Raw genomic sequence first — 26,141 nt, forward strand, 5'->3', positions numbered from 1 at the left:
GCAGTGTGGAAACAGGCCCTTCAGCCCAACATGCCCACACCGACCGACATGTCCCATCTAAACTAGTCCCACTCACACGCGTCTGGCCCATATCAATCTAAATCTGTCCTATCCATGTACGTGTCCAAATGTCTCTTAAACAGTAGGATAGTCCCAGCCTTAACTACCTCCTCTGGCAGCTCGTTACATACACCCAGCACCCTTTGTGTGAAAAAGCTACCTCTCAGGTTCCAGTTAATTTCTGAAATATTGGTCATACATTTGGTGCAAAAATGCTCCAAAATAAGGCTCAGAATGCATCAGAGAGCATCTAAAACCCCTGGCATCGAGGGACTTCACGCTTCGCGCACTTGATGTGCGCAGCGCGCACATTATTTCACATTAAGTTTTTTGTAATCCTGTCATGCCACCCACCTTTTTGAAAAGCTTTGTAAAGATGGCTGCAATACAGGCCTGGCAGAGAATCACCAGAGAAGACACTCAGCAACTGGTGACAGACTTCAAACAGTCATTGCATGCAAAGGATATGCAACAAAATTCTAAACATGACTACTTTCATTCACATGACATTGCTGCATCCCAAACGTTATGGTTGGGGGGGAGAAACTATGTATAAACACTGCTGTAATTTCTACATGGTGAAACAAATGTATAAAAGATCTTCATTAAAATCTGACAATGTGCAATTTAACCATGTGTAGGAGCCAATAGAACTGCCATTATAACATGTGATTTTTTCTATTACAAATCTCAAATTGTGGAGTACAGAGGCAAATAAATAAATGATGGGGCTTTGCCCCAAACATTATGGAGGGCACTGTAACTGCATTCCAAACTTCATCTACCTTAGTGTGAAGGCATTAACTCTTTATTCTGCAGGGATCACATGCTCTGGAAAATAAAGCATTTCCACATCAATTGAAATCGTTAATGGATTACCAAAAGGAATGAAACTGTTTAACAAACCTTTTGTCATTCAGATAAAAAAAGATTCTACACAAAGCGAAGGTCTTCTCCAGCATTTCAAGATAGTGCAATCTGCACACATAGTCCCCTAAAACCTGCTGATGCCTGTGCACTGTATATTTAGGGGAACTTGTAGATTTGCTGTAGTTTCCAGCCACCCACCCTACCTCACCCGTTCTTTCCCCTTATGTGCAATATTACAGAATATGCTACAGCCATTTCCGTTCTTTTGATCTTACAATTTCCCCATATTGGAGCTCACATCGGCATGTGTATGAAAATGGCTCATGTAGACTGGCCTGGCCTGTGTAATTGCAAACTTTGGTTACCAGGTGGTGCTGCTACATTTCTTCACAAAATGCTCCAAAATTGTTGCACAGTACCTATTCCTTATTCCAAAGCTGAGATGTAATCCAAAAGTGAGGTTTAAAAAAGTTAAAATATATCTTTCTTAGCAAATTATCTATTGACTTTTAATTGAATTGTTCAGATTTAATCTTTGTAATGATAAAGAGTCTCACATGCACATTCCATGAGCTTTGTTGCAGCTGTAAATTAGGGAGCGAGCCCAGTTAATGCATGCATTCCAGAGAGCAGCCAGCTGAATGGATGTTTGAATAGCAGAATAACATGCACCTGTGGGGTGTGTAGAAGTTAGGTTAAAAACCTACAATATTTTCACTAATTCAGAACGATAAAATAAATTCAGGAGACTTGGGATGGCCAGCAATGAGTCTTACTCCTAAAATAATACCTGTGATGAAGCCAAGTTTTTCTTGGTGTGGTTCAAGGAATCAAAAGCAATTTTCTCAAATAATTATTTTCAGGTACTTTGCGTATTGCAATATTATACAATATAGAAATAGTGGAGATAATGAAGAGGATTCATTAGGATGATACCAACAATGTGATGGTTTTGTATCAGGAAATAAAAATGCAAAGAGTAGTTGTCTTTGAGCAAAGGCAGCTGAAGGCCAACAGAATAGATGATTTAAAAAAACAAAACAAAATAAAACACTTGTGTAACTCAGGTCATGCAGCATCTCTGGAGGGAATAGATAGGTGACAGTTTGGGTCAGGACCCTTTCTCAGACCCAGTAAAGAGTAAAATTTGGCTCCAAAAACACTTGGGTATACAAAACATCTGTGTAGATACATTTTGGCTTAAGTAGTGGGTGGTCTGGTTTCCATTAAAATAAAGTAATTAATTGCATAGCCAAATCTTATAAAAACTATTAATTTTGCTTTGAATGCCAATTGTTTTTAAAGTTAGTCCGCTATACTATGTACTGCGATTAAACCATGCATTTGAAAAAAATCAATAAAACTGCAGACACGAGAAATCTGAAATAAAAAGGGAATGTTGAGAAATCCTCATAGATCAGTGCATTTTCAACATTAAGGGAAACTTCAAATTTGCATTTAAAACTGAAAGAATATTCCAATAATATCTGAATAAGGTCAGATATTTTTTTTTTTTTATGTGGTAATTTTAATATTCCAAATGCAATAATAGCTAGACAAATCTCATTAACATTGGAAATTTGTTCATTAATATTGGGAATCAACCTTCTGAAGTGGGTTCATTTTTTAAATCCATTTCAAAGCAGATTTCCAACTGAAGCCTATTACTTTTCAGCAGGAAGGTAACAAAATAAATGCCCGACACAAAAATGTGTCGGGCATGTCAGGCTTATGGTACATAGGTATTGGAAAGGGCAACATACATATCATCAGAATTAACAACATTACATGCATAGCTGCCATATTTGGCATCATTTCATTCTGGGAGCTACCTCCAAGAATGCAGAAATAACAATATTCTCAACTTGAAAAGAGGCACAATCTTTCTATTGGATGATGCCAACATTAAGACTCTACATTGTTTATTGTTAGTGGTGCAAGTGGGTGTGTGGCAAGATTGAAAGACTCAAACTTCAAATTGTAAAGTAGTTTATTAAATAAGTGCAAGGTTTAAATTAAGCCATCATATATACACAATCTCAAAAATACAGTCAAGGGCACTTAAATCATCTTTGGAAAAGGCATGATCTCAATTCAAAAATCCACCATACAAGTGCCTCAAATCTGAACCCTCCTAATAATATTGTTTATACAAATGGTTATCCAAAGTGCATAATTTACTTGTTTAAAAAAAGTGAAAACAGTTTCAGACTGAAAATACAGGATTTGTAATCAGTAATGCAATAATGATGTGCAAAGTTTTTTTGAGCCCCTGCATTCAATGGCAAATCAAATGTGCACGATTACTTGCTGAAGGTTTAACAAATACACCAGGCAAAAGGCAGACCTTAGTCATCAAGCATTGCTCATTAAACTTCTTCACTAGTGCGCGTTAAACTTAGGCTTCTACCCTAGATGCATTGTATCAATTATATACTAACCATTTATGCCAGTGAAAAAAAACACAGCTTAGTTGCAGTTTGTTTGCCCTTCAGATAATTTACATTGCTTCAGCATACCACTCAGAATTTTAGTATGCTCTTTTAACCATATAACTATCAAGCAAAGCCTTGCACAACACAGTTGGAATAATCAACAATATGTAAAACAAAGTAATAATTTTATCCTTGAATACAAAGACAAGATATTCTGATAGTTTATACAACAGTGCAGGATACAATATGAAGTGGTTAGTTTGTGTAAAACTGAACAATATGCCAACACTTGATAGACAAAGGCATTTTGATAGCCATGTGGCAGATAACATGGCTAGTGGATAATGCTGTGATTCTGGCTGTATTTTGTGAGCAATCATGAGCTACCGAGTCAGATCCTGATGTTCAGCTGGGAAGGAAAATGTGCAAGAACACAGATCCAGCAAGTATGATATCATCCAGAAGTGGGAGACTCAAAATCCTTCAATGCAATTTATCTAAACTGTCACTTGAAAGTAATAATTTCATGCCTGTGGAATCCGGTTTTAAAGACAGAATTCTGAACCATATGGATATTATACTCTTGAAGCACATCAAGCATAATAGAAAAATTAAGGGCGCATTTCCCCTTTGATAATGAATAACGCATATTGGAAATAAACTTGACAGATACCAATGTGACGGAACAAAATCACTTCTTTTCAAGGATGCAAGGAAATGGGGAGGTCAGAGGAATAGTCGCAGCCAAAAAAAAACTAAGAAATCTTGTAGCCCTGGAAACAGTGGCGGTCAAGTCTGTTTATGACCTTTGGTTGGTAATAGAAACAAAATCAGCTGGGGTAGAACAGAAATAGTACCATTGTGCCCAAAATGATATCATTGTAGAGCATTTAATACTGGAGTGTTTGAACTCAAAGACAAAGACAAAGACTCAGATTAATTTGCTTCACACCAGTCTGACCCAAGTGTCAATAGAAAATCCCATTATTCTTCATAGTAAAATATTCTGTTCCCTTTTGAGACAGGGAATGAAAAAGAGAATAAATCTAACATGGAACCAAATTTGAGTGTTTGATCAATTATTTTCCTTCCAAGCATAGTGAAAATTCCAGCACAGTGGAACTGAACAGCCCTCATCAAATTTCTGCTGTTTATAGGTTATTCCATTATCTTTACAGTGAAGTTTGTTCGGGAGTTACATGCAAACTGAACTATTAGCACAAAGATCATGCTATGGTGTTCAGATACAGGAACTTAGTTTGAAACGTCATACAATACCCACCAGATGAGAGCCAGTGGCTACTAGCCGGCAGATAACAATTCATGCAAGGAACCCAGAAGCTTAAACTGTCTGATTTGGGTCATATCTCATGAGAAATGTGTGCATTCTTTCCTTGAAATTAAAGACAATAATTCTTGCAAATAAATGGTGGTGCTGCAACAGAACTAACAGTATAAAAAAATGCCTGAATTACATTTCCAGTGGGCCTTTTTTAAACATTATGTAATATTTCAGAGGACGGGGATGAATCTGTGATCGGAAAGGAGGAGAAAAACAATACAATTTCTCACAATTTAGATCTACCCCACAGAAAAGGAAGGTGCATATCATAAATAACAAACAGACCTCATACAATTTTATGGAAGAGCTTGGTTGCAGTGGGTCCATGATGGAACATTAGCCTTGGGTCAAATCTGTACCTAAAATACAAAATACCTTGTTAAATTGCATAACGATCCAACAAAGTGTCATTAATGTTACCAGGATAGGCACCATAAAAAGCATTCAGCATACATGGATGAACAAGGTCCTTCACCTCTTAGTTTAGTCAAATACAGCAGCAGAGTTAGTGTGCCTGCGTTTGTTTTCAGAGGTTTTACCTGCTATTTTTGCCCATTAAAATTGTAATGTCTCAGTTTGTTGGAAACTGGCAATTACGCTGAAAAATACAAGAGCTAGACCAAAGTGGAATATCGTGAAGAACGTTTACTTTCAGGTACTGTAACATATCAAGTAGCAAAGTGGAAATCCACAATGTAAAAGGGAGGGCAGAATCTGACATTTGCAATGCAGGCCACTATGGAACTCATACAGAATAGTTTCATGGAAAATTTGTCGAGAAAAGTAGATATTGAGGCAGTAGGAAAATGAAAAATTTCTCATGGAAACTGCATCCACTTTCAAAGCATGAATGTACGATGTAAATATCTAATGAAACTATGACAGTCAAGATAAGCAGTTATCTGCACAGTCAGGAAAATAGTTATATTCTGCAACAGATTAACTCTCAGATTACATATACAGGGCCCTCCATAATGTTTGGGACAAAGGCCCATCATTTATTTATTTGGGGCATAGACCCTATCATTTATTTACTCCACAATTTGAGATTTGTAATAGAAAAAAAACACATGTGGTTAAAGTGCACAGTCAGATTTTTTTTAAGGGTATTTTTATACATTTTGGTTTCACCATGTAGAAATTACAGCTGTGTTTATATATATATAGTGCCCCCCCTCCCCACATATCAGCGCACCATAATGTTTGGGACACATGGCTTCACAGGTGTTTGTAATGGCTCAAGTGTGTTTAAATGCCTCATTAATGCAGGTATAAAAGAGCTTGCAGCACCTAGTCTTTCCTCCAGTCTTTTCATCACCTTTGGAAACTTTTATTGCTGAGGAAAACACGAGGACCAAAATTGTGCCAATGAAAGTCAAAGAAGCCAGTATGAGACTGAGAAACAAGAATAAAACTGTTAGAGCCAAACATAAGGCTTACCAAAATCAACTGTTTGGAACATCATTACGAAGAAAGAGCACTGGTGAGCTTACTAATCGCAAAGGGACTGACAGGCCAAGGAAGACATCCACAGCTGATGACAGAAGAATTCTCTCTATAATAAAGCAAAATCCACAAACACCTGTCCGACAGATCAGAAACACTCTTCAGGAGTCATGTTTGGATTTGTCAATGACCACAGTGCGCAGAAGCCTTCATGAACAGAAATACAGAGGCTACACTGCAAGATACAAACCACTGGTTAGCTGCAAAAATAGGATGGCCAGGTTAAAGTTTGGCAAGAAGTACTTAAAAGAGCAACCACAGTTCTGGAAAAAGGTCTTGTGGACAGATGAGATGAAGATTAACATATCAGAGTGATGGCAAGAGCAAAGTATAGAGGAGAGAAGGAACTGCTCAAGATCGAAAGCATACCACCTCATCTGTGAAACAGTGGTGGGGGTGTTATGGCCCGGGCATGTATGGCTGCTGAAGGTACTGGCTCACTTATCTTCATTGATGATACAACTGCTGATGGTAGTAGTATATTGAATTCTGAAGTGTATAGACACATCCCATCTGCTCAAGCTCAAACAAATGCCTCAAAACTCATTGGCCGGCAGTTCATTCTACAGCAAGACAATGATCCCAAACAAACTGCTAAAGCAACAAATGAGTTTTTCAAAGCTAAAAAATGGTCAATTCTTGAGTGGCCATCATTCACCCAATCTGAACCCAATTTGTTAATATTGGCCAAAGTAGAGATATATAAAATGGAGGATCATTGAATCTGCAGAACATGTTTGGTCAATTTCTGTGTAAGCTGTAAAAGCTGCAAATCAGTGCCAGGAAGTCTAGGTCCTAGATTGAACTATCAGATAAGGTGAGGCCCAGATGTCCTCTCTATTGTTAAAATATATGAGGGCATTACAGAAGAAACCCAGAGGTGTTGCAGATGCAGTAGTTTGATTGGCTGGCTGAAGGATTGGAAATACTGTTAATAATGTTGCACGGTGTTTGTGTTACTGTTTGATGATTGGCTGAAGTGTGAAGCCTTGTTTGAATTGCTCATACTCCCCAGGAGAATGTTGCATTACTTGATTGCCTTCCAGAAGCTTCTGTAGAAACATTGTAATGGGATGCTTTGTAATTGGGTTGGTGAACTGTCAATAACACCTAATGTAATCGATATCTGTGATTGGTTTGTAAGGGCAACCACCCCCATGTAGATCTGCCCCACAGGGTTCGATGACCTATAAAAGGTAACCCCCACGAGGTTCGTTGTCCATCTTCTGGAGGAGCGCTTGGGACTAATATTTTGGAAATATCTGCTTCCACTAGGCTGAAGGGCTTCGACAAGCAGAAACAAGGATCGATCCCGCTGTGTGGTTAGGTATCGTATAGGGAATTCGTTATTGTTTCATAAAATAAAAATTTAGTGGTCCAGTTCTCGACTCAGTGTTTTACCGAACTGGACTAAGGGGGGGTGGGGGGGGTGTTTAAACTCTGGGAGCATAATTACACATTGAGAATGCCTTTTATATGCTGCAAAGAACTGAAGTGGACTAGCCCCTAAAGCAAGCATAAGCTAAAGATGGCTGCAATACTGGCCTGGCATCACCAGAGAAGACACCCAGCAACTGGTGATGTCCATGAATTGCAGACTTCAGGCAGTCATTGAAAGTAAAGGATATGCAACAAAATACTAAACTTTCATTTACACGACATCGCTGTGTCCAAAACATTATGGTGCCCCGAAATGGGGGGGGGGGGGGGGGGGGGGGGGAGATTGTATAAACATTGCTGCAATTTCTACATGGCGAAACCAAAATGTATAAAAATAACCTTAAATAAAATCTGACAATGTAATCGTTAACCACATGTGATTTTTTCTATTACAAATCTCAAATTGTGGAGTACAGAGGCAAATAAATAAATGATGGGTCTTTGGCCCAAACATTATGGAGGGCACTATATTTACATACCGATGCTACTTAAATGCTTAGTTGATATTATAAACTAGAGCAGCAAACAAAGAAAGGAAGCTGTAACTGCCTCTCACTTATTATTGGTAAGACAGCATAAAGAGAGCAACAGAAGTGTTGCATTAGCAATTGTTGTGCACTTAGTGATTATAAACATGCTTTACCTTGGGTCATATACCCCTGGCGTATGGCACGTTGATCCAGAACAAGACTGTAACATCATTAGACGATGGTTCATCTTCTCAAGAATTTCTTGATCAATACTCTTTGCTATGTTCTTGATCTGGTGTGGATCAGATGTTAGATTATAGACTTCCACAAAAACCTAAATACAAAAAGAAAACTTCAGTTCATGGAATTTTTGGTTTTCCTTGCTGTGATGAAAACTGTTCAACTACCAATATTGTTGCTGCACTTACTAATGTAGTTAACTATGCACTGCAAACATCACTGCCTTAAGTCTCCATTTTATCCACATCTCATTAACTACTAATGAAAACTTATTTCCTCAGAATCATTTTTTAAAAATTAGACAAATGGCACATGAAACTTCCATGCCACTGACAATAAATTGCAGCTCAAATAAAAAAGGTAGATTAAATAATTAGCCAGAGTAATGCCAGAACCTAGTAATAATTATGTTAGTAGACATTTTCCAAATGCACATAATGAACATATCCACATTCACTACCTGCCACCCATCATCCCTGCCCATACCATCTGCATCCTGCAATGGTAATTCATGGGTGTTTATCAAACCACAGGACAGGTAGCCAAAATACAACAAATGCATTTTCTACTTTAAGGCAAAACAAGTCAGATTTATCTGAAAGGATACTCAATTTAGTACACAGGATTGAATTTACTAGTGCAGTTATGCCAATTCTACCTTCATAATCATTGCTATCCAATGCTTCAAAGCCAGTCATGTTAAATTTAGGTTACATTTCATGGCACCTTTTACCCTTTTATTCTACCACTCTTTCAGCTACTGTAAGTAGGTAAGATTAGAAACTTTGAATAATTGAGAATTGAATGCAGAACAATTGCTACTTCATTATAGGAAGTCTTAGCAGATCAAGACTGCCCGTTACAAATCAGATACAAACGTTACAAATAGGCAGGCCACTCAGCCCCTCAAACCTGCAGTATTTCAATAAGAAAATGGTTGATCCGATTGGAATTACATTTAAATATTTCTGCCCTTCCCAATAATTTTTCAACCTCTTGCTTAATATTAATATCAACCCCTGCTTTAGAAATATTCAAAGGGTGTGCTTTTGTTGTCCTACAAGGACAAATGTTCCCAAGGTTCGGGACCCACAGAACCATATAGAATATAACATGTAGTTTCATCAAGTACAATTAGAATTCCAACTCCTTTCTTGCTGTAAATGCTTTTCATTTGATTTACTCAGGTGGGGAGAAAGAAAATGTTCATCAGGACCAGTAATCTGAAGTTGGCCTGCAACCACAAACGGCATCAGGGGGCAGAATCTTTATCTTCAAAAGCTAGCCATAAACACCAATGAAATTGCCGTAGATTATATTTCAACCACAATGATAAATGTCAAAGCAATAATTAGTGTTACAGTTGCATGTCAGAAATAATCCCAACTGGGCCTATGCAGTTGAAATGGCCAAACCACAAGAGAAAAAAATACCATTTATTAAAAGGGCAAACAATTCTCCATAGCACAACTGCACTCACCTCATTATCATCAAATTCACAATACTGCAGGTCAGTTGAGCCTGCAATTGTTCTCACACATGCATAGGTGTTATTATATGCATCTTCACATACACAGTCAGGGAAACAGTCCTGCAATAAAAGGTTTGATACATTGAGGCAAGATACTGATATGGAATGATACATACACAGAATATGGCCAATTGGTCCAACATGTTCAAATTAGCTCCCTAATAAATTCCATGTGGTGCTACAACTTACTCTCCCTAAAAACTCATGAACGTCCCTTTAATGTTTTCGACACCAGTCTACACCAGCAGCCACCAAAAGAATATGAAGAAAGCAAGCCTTACTCGTTCACACATGGTAAAATATATAAGCTCCTTAGCACCATCAACTATATTCAAATAAATGCGTAATATCACAGGCACTACTTTTTAAAGGATTTGAGGATTGCAAACAATCCCCAGGAAAGCCAACGGGGGCAGCTGAAGTTACTTGCATACATCATAAATATCCTTAGGAAGTTTTCTCAGTGTTATCATCAAATCACAGGCTCCTTTCAGGTTTGGAAATGCACCTTTGAAAATATTTTTATAGAATTTATTGGAATTGAATAGGCCACATGATACTGATGGCTAGGCAGTGATGGCTCTCTCTGCTAGTTCCAGCACACACATAAATGCATTCCTTGTGACCCGACATGCACACAGCAGTGCAGACGTTCGGGGCATTTGAGGTCCAATGCAGCTGCATCTGGATTTGACATTAAACCTAGGATTGTTATGGAAGTATGCAGCTGTGGAGTCAGAGTTATCTAGCATTGGTCAGACCTTCAGCTCAATTCATCCATAATGAAGATATCTAATAGAGCTAGTCCCATTTGCCCCCAGTTTGGCTCATGCACTCAAGATATACCTATTGTAATTGCACTCACCTTAGCCTCATTTAACCATCACCCACTGTCTGTTAAGTCTCTTACCTCCCCCCTCAGCCTATGCCAATCATAACTGGCACACAAATACACTTGGATGTCTCTGATGAGCAGACAATGGGAAACAGTGGAAAAGGCCTTTGATCACGAGGATGTTGGGAGTCATACAGCCAGAAAAGGTAAACACAAATCACTAAAATCCTGCTGGATTCGGCAACTGTTTCAAAAGTTATTCCATGAGAAATATATTCCTAAGCGACATGAAAGAACACAATCACACAGGCCGATGCTGAAGTTAACAAATCAACTCCCGATGTCTAAAATGGAAGATGTAGTTTGTAAATGGAGATATGGCATTGCTATTGCTTCAGCAACAAGATCAAAACAGCCTCTCATATTTGAATGAGACATACACAAGAATTACCATTAAATTCTCATTTTGAATGTTTAAACAGCAGGGGAAATTCAGCAGCTCTCCTAGCACATGGTTCCATTTTCATCAGCGCTGAGGTTTGTCCGATCAAAGATAGTCGGAGCGTCTCCAATGAGGGAGATAGTAGTTCAGGACTGCTCTCTATTTGTGGCAGGATGGTTCAGTTCAGTCACAGTGGCGCAGCGGTAGAGTTGCTGCCTTACAGCAAAATGCAGCACCAGAGACCCGGGTTTGATCCAGACTACGGATGCTGTCTGTATGGAGTTTGTACGTTCTCCCCGTGAGTTTTCTCCATGATCTTCAGTTTCCTCCCACACTCCAAATACGTTTAGGTTTGTAGGTTAATTGGCTTGGTAAATGTAAACTTTGTCCAGTATAAAATTGTCCAACTTCCAGTGCTGAGTGATGCTCTACCTAGAGCTTTTCAGCGCACTACATCCAGATCCAGTTGCCTGATAACAGCTGGGAAGAAACTGTCCCTGGATCTGATGGCGTACGTTTTCACACTTCTATACCTTTTGCTCGATGGGAGAGGGGAGAAGAGGGAATGGCCAGGATGAGACTCGTCCTGATAAAATGCTTTCTACAGTGCATCTGTAGAAGTTGGGAGAGTTGTTGGGGACATGCCGATGTACGCATCATGCAAATACACTATGGAGAAAATTGCAGCAAAGCACAAACTGTCTTGAATATACAGTTTAGTAACTGCAACTAGACATGTTTAAACCATGTGTAATGCAATTCCCTACTAATAACAGTGTCAAAAACAAGGAACTTACGGTCACCCCAGGCCCTAACAAGGGGCAGGTTGGATCACTTTTATTCTGTCCCTCTCCTTGATACTCCACAAGGAGGTCAGTCCTCCATGTCACATTTGCCACCTTATTCTGATGAATGGAAAGTTAGTCAAAGTTAGGGGTTTAGATATATTGCAAGCAAATACAGATATAAAACCCAAAATGTTTCATGCTTATCAAGTCTAGGTTTATTATCATCCTACTTTATCATTCAATATTTGTAGCCAAAATAAAACAAATCAACTAACAGCTGATGAAATCAGTTATTTCACAGGAGTTACAAACTTATTAATTGTAATCAGTTTGTTTAGTTTATTGTCATGTGTGCCGAGATACAGTAAAAAGCTTTTGTTGTGTGCTATCCAATCAGTGGAAAAACAGCACATAGAAACATAGAAAATAGGTGCAGGAGTAGGCCATTCGGCCCTTCGAGCCTGCACCGCCATTCAATATGATCATGGCTGATCATCCAACTCAGTATCCTGTACCTGCCTTATCTCCATACCCCCTGATCCCTTTAGCCACAAGGGCCACATCTAAGTCCCTCTTAAATATAGCCAATGAACTGCCCTCAACTACCTTCTGTGGCAGAGAATTCCAGAGATTCACCACTCTGTGTGAAAAATGTTTTCCTCATCTCGGTCCTAAAAGATTTCCCCCTTATCCTTAAACTGTGACCCCTTGTTCTGGACTTCCCCAACATCGGGAACAATCTTCCTGCATCTAGCCTGTCCAACCCCTTAAGAATTTTGTAAGTTTCTATAAGATCCCCCCTCAATCTTCTAAATTCTAGCGAGTACAAGCCAAGTCTATCCAAGTAGCCCCAGAAATAGTGGATGCATTAGTGATAATTTTTCAAAACTCTTTAGATTCTGGAGTAGTTCCTGAGGATTGGTTTGAGGACATGTTTGCAATAGAGCCATTTACAATGTATAGATACACAAGGGAATAACATTTAGTGCAAGGTAAAGCCAGCAAAGTCCGATCAAGGAAAGTCAGACGGTCACCAAAGAGGAAAATAGTAGTTCAGATACTGAAGAATTAGCCATGCAAGTACATAATACATGAAAACAAGCAGCTATAAATAGTTAGTCAAACCTACCAGCAGAGGCATGAGAGACATGCCATCCATCCTAGTCTTGTTAATATCATAGCCAGCGATATCCAATATAGTGGGAGCCAAATCAATATTTGCTACAAGCATCTGATGGAAAAAATATCTTGATTTAGAGTTTTGCCACAATCTTTCCAACTTAAAAAAATGTAAGTTGAAGAGCAAACAACTGAGAACTGGCTGTTAAATTCAGAGCTTATCAGTAGCACACAAATCAGCAGAATATGATAAAGTCGGAATTTAGAACCATGAAAAATAACATCTTGTGATTAAATGCAGAACACAAAACTTTAGATGAATTATTCAAAATAAAAGTTAGCTCCATGTATTTAAACAGGTATATTGGTTTCATTGAACAGAGGATCCTAATTATAATCTCTGCAATATTCACAGTTGTTTGCAGATTGAACAAGTTGCTCGGTTCAAAAGTGAAGTGGGATTGTTGAAATAGTGGTCCCGAGCAGCCCACCTACAGCTGTAACTGCTCCCATTTACATTACATTCCTGCTGGAAGGTGGTTAGATTGGTGTTGATCACTGATCAAACGGCCGCCACATCACAAGGCATTGGAAAACTCCTAAACTCTGTACCAGTCAATTACTTTTGCCATCAGCGATTTGAATTTAGTCAGGATTTTTCAGCCCACATGGACCACAGTATGGGAACCTCTGGTTTAATGAGATCCTGGGAAAGAGTGAGGTCTCAGGTTCAGCCATCCATTTGTAGATGGACAGCACTTCTAAACGAGGGAGAAGATAGGCACACAGAAACATAGAATGTTGACACCTGTTAATTTAATGGACATCATTTCAAACAGCTTCCATCAAGTAACAATGTAATTTGCCATTTCACAAGATGCAGCAAATAGTAGAAAGTCAGATGGGCCATATCTACTTGTACTTTAGAGTTGTGCATAAAGGAATTGTCTAATGATGCATACAATCATGGTAAATTAATTGTCATTTCCCCGCTGGCCAATAAATATCATGTATGTTTGTCTGCTTATTGGATGGAAGGTCTTTCAACATGCTACATGTGTATTGTATGCTCTCCATTTAACAGAAGCCGTTCACCAGGAGACCATAAAATGAGGGGCAGGGGGATCCTCTGACAAAAATAAATAAATCAGTGTGGATGGGCATATGATCCAGAAAGTGTCTTTTTTTGTTTAGATCATTTGAAGTATTTATTAAAAACTATTTGGACGGGTATAAGATAGTTGCAGCTCAAGAAACCTGTTGCTTGAATACAAATTGTTTTCAACTCAAGGATCTTGTCCTCATCTGAACTCTCCTTAAAAGACCCTCATCTCACAAAGTGGAGATAGAGAAGCCACCTCACCATTTAATACTGAAGTCAATAATATTGTGTGGTTCTACTGGGTGAAAGGATGTTTTTGCTCTTTGGTTTGCAACAACAAATTGGCCTTTTTGTTTGTCAAATTAATTATGAACATCACGGTTACAATTTGTAGAAAAATACTTTTGGCATATTCTGCAATTTTACATGAATCAGTACATTGCTTTCTTGCCACAGCAGCACTAAAGTTTGAATTATTGAATACATTTATTGCAAATGAATCTGAACACCAATGACAAGACCATAATTAAAACAAAAGTCTATGCCACATATAACTCTTGTATCTATTTGTTCCCACATTCTTGGATAACAAAAAGGAATCTAGATGTTGGGCATTGCTTGCAAGGTTGGAGAGCAGGGAGTGTGGATAGCCTTTAATGCTGGTATCATCAGCACAGATGAGGCCATGATCATCCTACATACAATGAAACCACCATGCAGTGTTATTTGCCATGGAGGGTCTGCTGACCAACATAAATTGACAAGTGTTTGCCAAACAGTCCATGTCAAGTAAAAAATAAAAAAAATAAAAAAGATAGATGACAAGTTAGACATTCTGACCCTATAAATTAAGTCACTCCTCCGAAGACTGCTGTCAGAAAAAATTTCTTCACTACAAAATAATCACTGGCAGTGAATTCATACTTTGTTTTGTTTGTTTTTTTAAGCATTGTGGAGATGACGAGACTGAAATATAACATCTCATTCATTCTGTCACAAGTTTTTTTTAAATTTTTATAATCAGTGTGCATCACATACCTTATTACTAGTATTAGATTTGATTCCAGGTCCACGCACAAGCAATGGAACTTTAATATCAAATTCATATAGCTGTCGTTTGTCAATTGGCAAAGAAAATTGACCTAAAATTGATACAAAACAGGCTGTTAAGGTAGCAGAAAATGCCATTAAATCTAGATCGATTCATTTCATAAATATATATTTATATATAGCTTATTTTCTGCAAATAAACACTCCAAAATAAACCTGTTCTGTTGCAGTCATCAACTTCTTAATATTTCTCTCATGCAGATATTGCCCGTCTGCTTTTAATTAAAGATTCATTTTACTCACCAAAGTTTCCTTTGGCACAGAATGAAGAAATGCTGTCTCAGTGTTGTATTATTTACAAGCAGCAGTTCTGGGATGTCACTGATAAATGATATCACGTTATAGACCTAAGCAACTGCAGATGCTGGTTTAGAAAGGACACAAAGTGCTGGAGTATCTCAGTGGGTCAGACAGCATTTCTGGAGGACATGGCTATGTGACGTTATGGGTTGGGACCATTCTTCAGACAAATTATAATTGTAGTTCTCACAAATATTACAGCAGAAGTTTTAAATAAAGATGGAGAAGCCTATTTGAACACATTTAACACCCAGCCATAATGCAGAATTCTACCTACTTCAGTTGCAATAGTGCATATTGTTATCCAAAACTTTAGTTTAGAGATATAGCATGAAAATAGACCCTTTGTCTCACTGAGCCCATGCCGACAATCAATCACCCGTTCACACTAGCTCTGTGTTATCCCACTTTCACATCCACTCTACAAACCCGCACGTCTTTGGGATGTGGGAAGAAATCAGAGCACCCAGAAGAAACCCACACAGTCACAGGGACCGCTTTAAAATTTCTTAGCGTCAATGTTATCCTACATGTAAAGTTCCACTGCAAGAAAGACTCACCGATCAGTATCATACATACTTTGTCCTAAAACAGTGACAGACTTTTTCCATCAGTCTCCCATTCAATGATGCACAGTACAAGGAAGTACATATTGGGCATGGAATCTCATTGTGCAAGAGGACTCCACAACAAAGCTCAGATTTTTTTACCTGTATGATAGCCATTATCAGATGTAAAGAAAATATAGGTGTTATCCAACTCTTTGACTGCATCCAGCTTCTTTACTACTTTTTCCACGAGATCATCCACTGACAACAATGTCTGCCATCTAAAGTGGGCAAAAAAAAACAAAAATCACCTGGAATTAGGAATTCATTTGCAAATCTTTTAAAATTAAAGAAATAAAAGCGAGCAAAGGAACTATACCTTTTCCGAAAAGCGTTATCCAGAAAATTGATTGAAGAATTGGCCATGGGAGTCTTTGCTTGCCTGATTAGCCAATGTTTGTCCTGTGAAGAGTTCAAAATAACTAAATAATTAAGATAGGACTACTCTTTAGGAAAGATTCATAGTTAAATACAGAATTGATAGACCAATATTTTGATGTGCAGTCACCCATAAATTGAAACATTTACCTTCTCATTTGCCCTAATACTGCAAAATGAATGCACAACTAAGCTTTTATGGGATGTTCCATTAAAGATATGCTTTAGCTATCTCCACAGAAACACATCCAAAGCCAATGTCTTCCCTTCAGGCCATGCTTTGCTCACATTGCAGAAAGCAGATAGCAACATCAATATAACATCATTAATTTACCACCCACACTAGAAACTAGACAACTGGCTTGACAGTTAATATGATGCAAGAAATTAAAGCGAGTCACGTGTACAGCTAAAAATGCCAATTTCACGACAAAATCCACTATTCAATATGTGTTACCTTTCCATGTATATTGAAGTTAGTGTTTCTTGGTGCTTTAACATTCAAAAAACTTTTTTCATATTGTGGGGCAGGAGTCCAAGGAGAGTGTGGTGCTGGAGTGGAGATCATCATGAAGAAAGGTGCATACTTGGGTCTGTAGTCCAAAAAGTCCAATGAAATATTTGACTACCAAATTAAAAAAGTGCATAAATTAAAGTGCGCCAGCCGAAAAATTGTAAAACAACGTCACTGTATGTAAACACAAAGCAATACATAAATACACACCATACACTCAGTTCATTACACCACGCGATGAAATTTAGTTAAAATCTCTCCAATTACTCGAGTTTAATTATCATACAGACTCTGTGCGCTGATTTACCATTTGAGTGGATCTTAGTGTATTGAAGAGACCATATCTAATTAGACTTGCAATTCATTCTTGAACAATGTCAGTGTTGATCTCGCAAAATACACAAGGCACAAGATGCAAAGCAGTCAGGATAGTCAAAGTCATAAGGAATAGTAGAATTAGGCCATTCGGCCCATCAAGTCTATTCTGCCATTCAATCAAGGCTGATCCATCTCTCTGTCCCAACGCCTTTCTCCTGCCTTCTCCCCATAACCTCCGACACCTGTACTAATCAAGAATCTATCTATCTCTGCCTCAGGAATGTGGAGCATCTGAACATTCACATGGAAAGGGAAATGGAAGAAACACCAAGTTCTAGGCTCAATTTAAAATAAAAAAATGTAAATACACCCGATTGGGAAATATTTAAGTATGAATAGTAATTAACTATATTCCTGTTCAGCTTGTCAAAAACTGGAGCTCCAACTACGATAATGAATCCCAGCTCTCTCAGATGTAACGTTCCAGGATATCAGTCTAGCAATATCTCAGAGGAAGTGAAGCATGGCTAAAGTTACCTCCCTTTCCAATACAGTATGCAAAATTAAAAGGCCGCTCAACAAACATAGATCAACCAGAGCAGATCTCCCCCAGGTGGCATCTAAATCAATAACCAGATTCTTTTTTTTGTTATTGGAGCTTTGCAGGGTATAAGTAGTTGTCATCATGTTTACTACATTGTACTTGTCCTTAGTTTGGATGGATGGCACCTTGGGACCCACTAACCCCGCTGAAAGCCTGGTCATTAACACCAGTTTCTTCTTGTTGAAGAAAAGACTGGATACTGGGAAATAAAAACACACAAAATGCTGGAGTAACTCAGCGGGTCAGGCAGCATCAGTGGAGAAAATGGATAGGTGATATTTCAGGTCACCGGGGGGGGGGGGGGGGGGGGGGGGGGTTTGGGGGCGCTCGCAACAGATGACCTCGGGCATGGAGGTTCCTCGTAGGCTGATTGTTGACTTGAGATGGTGTGTGCCTGAGGAATAGATAGTTGGGAATTGCAGAACTGGTTAATGAACTTTTAGCAGAGGAAGGGGGTGGGGCCAGGAGGAAGAGATGGTGGAGGGAGGCGGAAGCGGAGGCATTTGTAGAGGTTACCTGATATTTGAGAGCATTCATACTGCTGGGTTGTAAGCTACCCAAGCGAAATACAAAGTCCTGTTCCTCCAATTTTCACGGGGCCTCTATGGCAATTGAGGGTAGAAAGGCCCATGTGAGAATGGGAAGGAGAGTTGAAGTGATTAGCAACCAGGAGATCCAATAGGCCTTGGCGAACCAAGCATATGTTTTCAGTGACAAGGTTGCCAAGTCCGTGCTTTGCCTCGCCAATTTACAGGAGCCCAAATCGAGAACACTAGATGCAGTAAATGAGGTAAGAGAAGGTGCTTGTCAAACCTCTGTCTCACCAGGAAGGACTTAAGAGTTCTGGATTGAGTTGGGGAGGGAGGGGGGGTGGGAGAATACAAGAACAGGTATTACATCTCCTGTGGTTGCAAAGTACCTGGGGATGGGATGGTTTGGGTGGGAAGGGATGAGTGAACCAAAGAGAGACAGAGAGTGGTCTCTGCGAAAGACAGAAAAGTATGATTAGTGATGGGATCACCTGACTGAAATGGCAGATGATGAGTTTGAAGTGGTGGCTGGTGGGGTGAAAGGCGAGGACCAGGAGAATTCAGACCTTGGGGAGAGGGAGTGAGAGCAGAACTTTGACACGGAAGAAGCATGGGTGAGGGAACCATCTTTGACAGCTGGCGGAACCACAATGGACCCTGGGAAATATTGTTCCCCAAAAATCTTTTTACAGATTGCTCAGGAATGGATTGGAAGACAGAAGCTTTCCACCAAACCACATGACAATAGTTCACTCAAGGACAATAACCTCTCCGTCATTGTCAGCAAGATGAATGAGCTAGTTATTGATTTCGGGAAGCATGCTGGAACACATGCCACAATTGGCAATAATAGCGCCAAAGTGGAAAATGTTGAGGGAGCTTCAGGTTCCTTAGGATTAATATTACTAACAAATTGTCACGGACAAACCACAACAATGCAGCAGTCAATACCTCGACTTCCTGGGGAGATGGAAGAAATTTGGCACATCTCCAATGACTTACAAACGTCTGCAGATGCACCCTAGAAAGCACTGTTGGGTTGCACCACAGTTTGGTTTGGGACTGCAAGAGTTATAGATGTGGCTCAGTCTCACTCAGAAATCAGACTTTCCACCATTGCCTCATCTACACTCAAGGTTGCCTGAGAAAAACAGCCAAAATAATCAAAGACTTGTCCCCAAACTGGTCCTGCCTTTCTCTGCTTCCGTCAGGCAAAGGGTGCAGAAGTTTGAAAGAGTGCACCACCAGACTCTGGTCCTCCCCTCTTAACATTCTTCAGAACTATCCTTCCACAAGCTAGAATACTGTCAGATTCACCCTTTGTCTATGGAACGAAAACGCCATAATGCTAATGACTATATTCTGCGCTCAGCATCTTCACCTTTTGGTATTTTTTTACTTTCGCTTGATTGTATTTATGTATGATAAATATTGTATTTATGTATTGGTAGACACAAAATGCTGGAGTAACTCAGCAGGACAAGCAGCATCTCTGGAGAGAAAGAATGGGTGACGTTTCAGGTCGAGACCCTTGTTCAGACTGAAGGGTCACAACCCGAAACGTCACGTATCCCTTCTCCCCAGAGATGACGTTTCAGGTCGAGACCCTTGTTCAGACTGAAGGGTCACAACCCGAAACGTCACGTATCCCTTCTCCCCAGAGATGCTGCCTGTCCCGCTGAGTTACTTCAGCATTGTGTCTACCTTCGATTTAAACCAGCATCAGCAGTTCTTTCCTACACTGTATTTATGTATGGTATGTCTGATACAGTGACAAAGCTTTTCACTGTACCTCAGTACGTGTGACAATCATTACCCTAAACCCAGCTGCTGAAGTGCATTTGCTTAGTTTAGTTTATTATTATCACGTATACCAAGGCACGGAGAAAAGCTTTTTGCTGCGTGCTATCCAGTCAAAGAAAAACTATGCACAATTACAAACAAGCCGTCCACAGTGTACAGATAAAAGATGCAAGATAAAGTCAAATAAAGTCCCATTAAAGATAGCTCAAAGGTCTCCAATGAAGTAAATGAGGTCAGGACTGCACGCTCACTTGTGAGGGACGGTTTAGTTGCCTGATAACTGGGAAGAAACTGTCCCTGAATCTGGCTGTTTGTGTTCCAAACTTCTGTAACTCTTACCTGATGGGAGAGGGGAGAAGAGCGAGTGGCATGCTACTGACCTCATCAGGAAACTGGTGGTCACTGCTTAAATAGTTTGTACTGCATTCTCTATTAGCAAAACAAATGGAGATGAGACTTACCAGTAAATCAGTTAGGTAATCTTGACTATAGTTCTGCCCATGATGCTGTAGTTTTCCATTGACAGAAAGCGAGTAGTTGTAATATTTAGAATTCTGCACCTGAAAACAAAAATAACAGTCAGCTTTGGGATGACACTCAAACATTATCCCCCTACCAAACTTGTACATTAATAAATCACCAAAATAGCCAAAGGAAGTTAATTGAAAATAATACATGTTCTCATTTCTTGTGAAGTTTATTGAACACATTTCTCATCCGATTAGTATCCAGCCTGCTATTATTACTGAACCTCATTTGGAATCCAATTTCTTCAAAATTCCCCATATGGTTAGTTTACAGGCTTATGAAAATTACACATTCAAGCAGGTGTTTTGAGGATAAATGCAAACTCATTCCAAGCACCTACCAGAGCATGCCAGTAATCCCAACCTGGTGGAACATGTTCAACTCCACCTGCAGACTTGGATCCGTACTGTGGAGAAAGCAGTGCACAATGTATCATCGTTGGTTCTGAAATACTTAAAGTACAATTTTATTTGCAGTGCAATTAATACTTTTGCCAGAAAATGCACAATAGAAGACAAGGAACATAGAAACGTACAGCACAGGAACAGGCCCTTTGGCCGACCATGTCCGTACCGAATAGGTTGCCACTTACCCACCTGCACATAATTCATCTCTCTCCATTTATTGCACATCCATGTGCCTTTCTAAGTATCTCAAATGCTACTAACGTATCAAGGTTCCATCACCCCCGGCAGCGCATTCCAGGCACTCACCACCTTCTTAAAAAAAAAAAAAAAAATACTTGCCCCACAAATCTGTTAAATTTTGCCCCTCTCATCTTAAAGGTTTGCCCTCCAGTATTTAATATTTCCATCCTGGGAAATGGGTTCTGACCATCTACACCTCTCACAATTCTATATACTTCTATCAGGTCTTTCATCAACCTTGATGGAAAGGAGATTTTAAAAAAAAAACTCAATGTCAGAACAACTCTTAAAAGTATGTGCATAGCAATCTGTGGGGTGAATTTGTGGAATGGTCTGGAACAGGAGATAAAACTTAGCACAAACATAATTCAGTTTAAAGAGATGTACAAACACACTTTTTAAAAAAAAGGATACTGGGATGAGGATAGGTGATTGTGAGTGGGATATTTGTTATACTGATTGTATTGGGAAGGGTGATTATAGGGTGATGGGTTGTATATATGACTAAGAGATACTGTATAGTATATGAGGGTTTTTTCTTTTCTTTTTTTTTCTCTTTTTTGTATGGCTGTAAATATTTGATTAGTGTATAAATGTAAATAATTTGGGGGTACATATAGCTGCTGGTGTACATATAGCTGCTAAATTTGTGTAAGATAATTATAACCAGTTGAATAAGGGGTGGGAATTAATAAGCTTTGTCTTCTTCCTGCTCCTTTTCAGACACATATGATTTCATTTATTTATAGATATTGTTTATGACACTATATAAATATTCTTGTTTTGTTTTTTGTATGCTGTTTCACACTTGCTTTTTATTCTGTTCGAAATAAAGAATTAAAAATAAAATAAAACTGACATTCCAAAGGAAAAACAAAAATCTGGATTTGTCCAACTTTTCCCTGTAGTCTCAGTCTGAAGAAGGGTCTCAACCTGAAACATCACCCATTCCTTCTCTCCAGAGATGCTGCCTGTCTTGCTGGCTATGACAGCATTTTGTGTCTATCTTATCATTGAAATGTGGTGGCATTGAAAAGAAATTAACAATAGGGTAAAAGTGCAGATAAGGAGTTCAAGCATAACTGCATAGTTAAAGAGCATAATCAGCAGTTAGTTGTTCATTGTAACAGAAATCATCCAAATTCTTTCCTGACTTGCCACACGGCTATCTGATAAAAGTTAACATTAACATGCAACTGTTCTATTTTTGGAGCTTCATCATATCTCATCAAAACAAATAGAAACATGGCAAGGACAGCAAAAAAGAAACAAACTGTCCTATGATTAAATGTTCTGAAAATATATTGCTAGCATCAGGGAATCATATTGTTCTTTATTTTTTAATTCATTAATTATGCCACACTATTTGGTGTGAATACCTCCATAAACTAAAGCACAATCCGAGTTACTCCAACTGTTTATGTTAATCGTCAGCACAATCTCAAATTTCAATCACAAATAGAAAAGCCACAAAATACTGGAAAAATCTCTAGTGCCAATCAGCATTCCTAAATACAGAAGTAAAAAGTTTAAAATCTTAACTGTTATAGATCAGATTTATTTTTTGTGCACCCCAGTATTTTACTACTTCACCTTCCACTTTTGAAGGAATAGTTAGAAAACTGCTGAATATCTTTTGAAAAGCCCACCCTGAGCTTGCAAGTGGCACTCAAAGTAATCCATGGAGTCTCAAACAGAATACGATTACATATTAAACACCAAGTACAAAACAGCAAACTTGCACTTTGTTTTGTTAATCAGGGTCAATAAAATTGCAATCACACAAAAATTAAACATTACCTCATTCAAATATTTTCCTGCAAAAAATGTTCGATATCCACAATGATTATGGAGGATGGCTGGGAAGGTGTTTGGCTCTTGTGTTTTCTGCCATGCTATACTACTGCAGTTTCCTTCCAGTGTATTATTAAATACTCGATGATTGTGTGGGTACTTCCCAGTCAGGATACTGGATCTACTTGGGCAACACAATGGGCTGGCCACATACTGCATAAACACAAACGCATATAAGAAAATAGACAGTGATAAGTGTACAATTGCAGTCTTTGGTAATATATATTTAAGCTTTTGATATTATCTATTGCCAACGTTATACTACCGACATTGAAACAAAATTAACAGGAGATACAATATTTTAAAACAATAGTTAGTCACTGTGTAATCTGCTGATTAAGAGAAAAAAAACATCAGAAATGTAAATCAATATTTTTAAATTATATATCAACACAGAAAGCAGACCACTGCACAAATTACACGTTAAATCATTATTTTAAAATCAACTCACCACATTAGTAAAGGTTATTCCAAGGTCTCCCACAAGTTTCCTTGTTTTCTTCAATGGTGTCTGTAAAGGTGATAAATATTCAAACTGGAGTATACTTAAAACATTCTACAATTAAAATGGCAATGTAAAGAGGTAGAGTCTCAAATTAGGACATTAGTCACAAGCAACACTTGCAGGGATTATAATATATGGTTAGTTTCAAATGATCAACCACACACATCTTTAATGAGATCAGAAAATGCTGGAAATAATCTTCAGGACAGCAGCATCAGTGTTAGTTGAAACAGAATTAACGACTCGTGTCAAAGCTGCCGTGTGTTTATATAATTTACAGAATCTACACATTTTCAAATGTATTTTTAATTCCGGCCTACACTGCCAGCAGGCCTGAACGTTATGACAACACCAGCAGGCCCCTGAACACGGTCGCCAGCTTACTTTGAGAGAGAGAGCGCTGCTACTTTAAAGCACTCTCTCTTGTCCCTTAGCCCGGGCTCGCTCTCTACCCTGGACTCACCATTCCCCCCAGGACAACATCCTGGTCGTCGGTCAGGATCAACACCACGTTGGGTTTCTTCGAGCTGACCAGGGTGAAAGCGGCGACGTAGAGAAGCAGGAGAGTAAGGGCAGTGTATGTCGGGGATAGTGCAGCCATCGTGCTGTGCTCCGCTCCGCTCCACTCCGCTCTGCTCCCACCGTAGACTCAGCGCTGCGCAGTTCAGCGATTCACCAGTCACATACGCCCCCACACCGGGAAAATATCATCAGCTGATCACCAGCGCCTGGCCAGACCTCTCATAGGGCAACAACAACGAGCGGAACGTTTAATTTCCTCAAGGTTTTTTTTTTTTTACTTTTAAGCATACACCAGTGGGCTGTAATAGTGTGGCACTGGGTTCATTTAGTTGACAATTCAATTTAAATAAAAACTTGTCAGTGGCGTTCGTTGTAATTGCAACCTCCCCTGCCGGAAAGCGAAACAATTCCTTCGTTCCAGCGAGATATGAAGCAATGTTACACAACTGCCCCCAAACCAATGACTATCCCAGAGTCACCTTTTGTAAATATAGAAGGTAATTGATTTTTGGAATTGTTGATGAGCAAAAAGCTTGGTTGACCGAGGAAAGTTAAAGGTTGTGAAATATTAATCCGCACGTAAGGAAGGGAAGTCGTTAACAATATCTAAAAAGTCCTTAGATTAATATATTATAAAGATATTCGTAAATGTGCGTGTATATACGTTTGTATGTGTGTGTATATTCATGTCTGTGTATATGTATATATGTGTGTGTGTGTGTAGGTAGACACAAAATGCTGGAGTAACTCAGCGAGTGAGGCAGCATCTCTGGAGAGAAGGAATTGGCGACGTTTCGGGTCGAGACCCTTCAGTATTTATACCAGCGTCTGTAGTTCTTTCTTACACATGTGTGTGTGTGTATAGGAAAGAACTTCAACTTCAACAACGCCCCGTCAACGGAGGCCCCCGACCGCGGGAGAACAATGAAGGGAAGAGATTTGAACTTTTTTTCGCAGTGAGGAATGTGAAGGTGTGGTGGATGTTTATGTCAAAATGTGTTTTGTGTGTTCCGTTGCTTTTGATTTGTATGATTGACTTGGCAAATGAAATTCCTCATATGTTGCAAAACATACTTCGCTAATAGAATAGAATAGAATGCATAGAAGTCAAGTCAAGTCAAGTTTAGTCAAGTCAAGAATAGAATAGAATGCAATTTATTGTCATTCAAACCTAGGTTTGAACGAAATATAATTTCTACAGTTTTTTTTACATTACAAAACAATCCAAGACCCACACTTAACACAGTTTACATAAACATCCATCACAGTGAGTCTCCAACATCTCCTCACTGTGATGGAAGGCAAAGTCTTTATCTCTTCCCTTTGTTCCTTCTCCCGTGGTCCAGCAGTCCAACTGCAGTGTCGAGGCGAACTGGGGCTCCGATGTTAAAGCCCCCGGCGGGCGATGGTAAGTCCTGAGGCCGTTTAAGCCACGCCGGGCGATGTTAGGCCCCAGCTCCATGTCCTTAAACCCGCGATTCCAGCGGGAGAAGTCGCCGTTGTGGAGCTCGGAAAAGCGGTCTCCCACCAGGGACTTGGAGCTCCCGATGTTCCCGTCCAGCGGGTCTGCGGCCGGTGCCTCCGAACACCAAAAGTCGGGTCGCAGCCGCACGCCACCACAGCTCTTCCCGCTCCGAAGTTGGCCAGCTCTGCAGCGATGTCAGTTCCGCAGGCTCTGCAACTGGAGCCCCCAGGTTAGTCCTGGCCGGAGGTCGCCACCGGCTCCACGATGTTAGGCCC

General features: G+C 39.4%; 1 protein-coding gene across 1 annotated transcript; it reads right to left on the reverse strand.

The window, feature by feature from the left end:
* Positions 1–2,902: 2,902 nt before the first annotated feature.
* gns (glucosamine (N-acetyl)-6-sulfatase) lies at positions 2,903–24,733 on the reverse strand. The gene is made up of 14 exons (XM_033038227.1): positions 24,343–24,733; positions 23,826–23,885; positions 23,321–23,527; positions 21,214–21,279; positions 20,807–20,905; positions 17,034–17,201; positions 16,518–16,600; positions 16,301–16,419; positions 15,219–15,322; positions 13,089–13,190; positions 11,969–12,076; positions 9,844–9,954; positions 8,297–8,457; positions 2,903–5,066 (listed from the first exon to the last, which is right to left on the reverse strand). Exons 1-14 carry the CDS (start codon positions 24,478–24,480, stop codon positions 4,994–4,996), a joined length of 1,599 nt encoding a protein of 532 aa, XP_032894118.1. The 5' UTR covers positions 24,481–24,733; the 3' UTR covers positions 2,903–4,993.
* Positions 24,734–26,141: the final 1,408 nt, after the last annotated feature.

The sequence above is a fragment of the Amblyraja radiata genome, chromosome 19 (genome assembly GCF_010909765.2).
Source record: "Amblyraja radiata isolate CabotCenter1 chromosome 19, sAmbRad1.1.pri, whole genome shotgun sequence".
NCBI classification, from domain to species: Eukaryota; Metazoa; Chordata; class Chondrichthyes; order Rajiformes; family Rajidae; genus Amblyraja; species Amblyraja radiata.

What these genes read in the sequence shown, in the direction of transcription:
- gns (XM_033038227.1), bottom strand. Translation starts at nt 24,480, where the DNA reads ATGGCTGCACTATCCCCGACATACACTGCCCTTACTCTCCTGCTTCTC. An exon ending in GGGATTACTGGCATGCTCTG is followed by an intron (nt 20,906 to 21,213) that starts GTAGGTGCTTGG and finishes TTTTGTTTTCAG; the next exon opens with GTGCAGAATTCTAAATATTA. An exon ending in ATTACCTAACTGATTTACTG is followed by an intron (nt 17,202 to 20,806) that starts GTAAGTCTCATC and finishes TTAATTTGGTAG; the next exon opens with TCAAATATTTCATTGGACTT.